Here is a 2500-nt window from a genome sequence, read left to right as displayed (position 1 = left end):
TATTTTCCTTTCTGCTATTCTTCTCTTTCCTTTTTCCTTACATCTGTTCTCTCATTTCTTCTTTACGTTCTTCTTTCTTTCTCTTCTCTTCGTCCTAGTGTGCTTTTTCGTGTTTTCTCTTACTTCCTTCTCTCATTTTTCTTATTTATCGTATTTTTCTCTTCTAATTCTCTTTTTTCTCATGTTTTCACTCACTTCTCTCATTTTTCTAATCTTTTTCTTTTTCTCTTCTAATTATCTTTCTTTCTCATGATTTCTCTTACTTTCTTCTCTCATTTTTCTGATCTATCGTCTTTTCCTCTTCCAATATTTTTTTTCTTGGTTATTTTCATCTTTCTTTCATTTTCTTAACTTTTCTCTCACATTCTACCACTTTTTTTCTTTTACCCTCTGTTTTTCTTTCAATCTTCCTTCTCTCTCTGCTTCTTCCACCCTAATCTTTCATTCTTCACCCTCCATTTCACTCTCTGTCTTTTCCTTAATCTTCTTCCATCTCTTTCTCTCTCTATGTGATCCTTCATCCTTCAACCCCTTTATCTTACTCTCTGTCTTTCACTCAATCTTCCTTCTCTCTCTCTGCTTTTGTCACTCTAATCCTTCATCCTTCCCCTCCATTCCACTCTCTGTCTTTCCCTAAATGTTCTTCCTTCCACTAGTTACCTGCTTTCCTTTTCTACAAGTGTTATGGGTCGTATTCTCAAACACTTTGCTCCCACACCACGCCTATTCTCAGAGACCAACGAGATGATTTGCCTGGTTCTCAAGACTGTTTCTTCTGTTAATATAGTAGAAATGGTGTTATTTTGTCTCTAAAACGGTAAAAACACCCTTAAAACCCCCTTCGATACTGAGACGCATTTTTTACCACGATTTTTTGATGTGATTAGATGATTTTATATACATTAGGAAAGGTCTATGGAGGTCAGAAGATTAATGGCCAGAGTCTTTACTGATTTAATCCCCCACATAAGTTTCTGAAGCTTTAAAAAATCGCCAAATAATAACCAGAATGAATAGGAAAACGCGGAAGGACTTAAACTACAGGCTTTTGAAAGTGTGAAGCAGTTTTTCAGAAGACTGTCCAATGATCCTTTTACTTTCTCTCCCCCGTGGTTCAGGTGTCCCCGTGGCAGATGTGGCGGGTGTACATAGAGGGAGGTAAGCCAGGACAGACGCTGCAAACTCTTAACTCCAGCGTCAAGTTTGTGTGCGTTCCTAACAGCTGCGCCCTCACGTGGTCCAAAGCCAAGCTGCCCAACAAGTGGTGAGTGAGTCTGCCGTGCTCGTAAATGTTTCAGACCAGGCATTCAGAACCGACTCTCACCGCGACTGTTTGTTTTCCAAGACCACACAAGCCTCTGTATACTCTTAAACATTTCAATCTTATCTCCATTACTTTCAGACTGTCAGTTAAAGTGTTCGCAGGGTTGTTTCACGATTTTAATGATTTCTGTGTACTCTTAAAATAGTGAAGACTGTGTCCATTAATCTTCTGACGTCCATAGACCCTTCCTAATGTCAATAAAATGGTCTAATAGTACACAAATTTCAAGGTATAAATGTGTCCCAGTACTGAAAGGGTTGAAATAGTGAAAACTGTGGTCATTAATCTTCTGACGTCCATAGACCCTTCCTAATGTCTATAAAATGGTCTAATAGTACACAAATTTCAAGATAAAAATGTGTCCCAGTACTGAAAGGGTTAAGATAGTGAAGCCTGTGTCCATTAATCTTCTGACGTTCATAGGCCCTTCCTAATGTCAATAAAATGGTCTAATCGTACACAAATTTCAAGGTCAAAATGTTAACCAGTATTGAAGCGATTAAATATTTCAGTCTTAACTCAATACATTCAGGTAATTAGATGAATTCGCAAGGTTCTTTTCACGAGTCTAACAGAGAACAAAGCAACGGTACAGGTTATGCTGCTTACTATCAAACAACTTACACAATGGGACCTTTACAGAATTGAGGGACAAACACACACTCCTTGCCACCACAGGGACCAACACACACCGGCAGTTATTCAAAAGGCTCGACACAATGTAACTCTAAGAAACAAGTCCCCTGGTGAACCTTTGGCCATACAGTATCTTAACCCCTTCAGTATTGGGACACTTTACCTTGAGATTTGTATAGGATTAGACTATTTTATTGACATTAAGAAGGCTCTATGGAGGTCAGAAGATTAATGGCAAAACTCTTCACTATTCTAACCCCTTCAGTATTGGGACACATTACCTTGAGATTTGTGTACGATTAGAGTATTTTATTGACATTAAGAAGGCTCTATGGAGGTCAGAAGATTAATGGCCACAGTCTTCACTATTCTAACCCCTACAGTACTGGAACACATTTTTACCTTGAGATTTGTATAGGATTAGACCATTTTATTGACATTACGAAGGCTCTATGGAGGTCAGAAGATTAATGGCCACAGTCTTAGCTATTTCAATCTTCCCATGAGTTTCTGAAACTGTATAAAATCACCAAATAGTCA

General features: G+C 38.3%; 1 protein-coding gene across 1 annotated transcript in view; it reads left to right on the top strand.

The window, feature by feature from the left end:
- The window catches only part of LOC123512588 (protein O-mannosyl-transferase 2-like), a 28664-nt gene that overhangs the window by 14009 nt on the left and 12155 nt on the right, over window positions 1-2500 (top strand). Inside the window, 1 exon segment of the mRNA XM_045269012.1 lies at window positions 1119-1264. Within this exon segment, the coding sequence (XP_045124947.1) occupies window positions 1119-1264 (146 nt within the window).

This window comes from Portunus trituberculatus, chromosome 34 (genome assembly GCF_017591435.1).
Source record: "Portunus trituberculatus isolate SZX2019 chromosome 34, ASM1759143v1, whole genome shotgun sequence".
Classification (NCBI taxonomy): Eukaryota; Metazoa; Arthropoda; class Malacostraca; order Decapoda; family Portunidae; genus Portunus; species Portunus trituberculatus.
The sequence above is the reverse complement of the archived record's forward strand: the minus strand, read 5'-3'. Positions and strand labels throughout refer to the sequence as shown.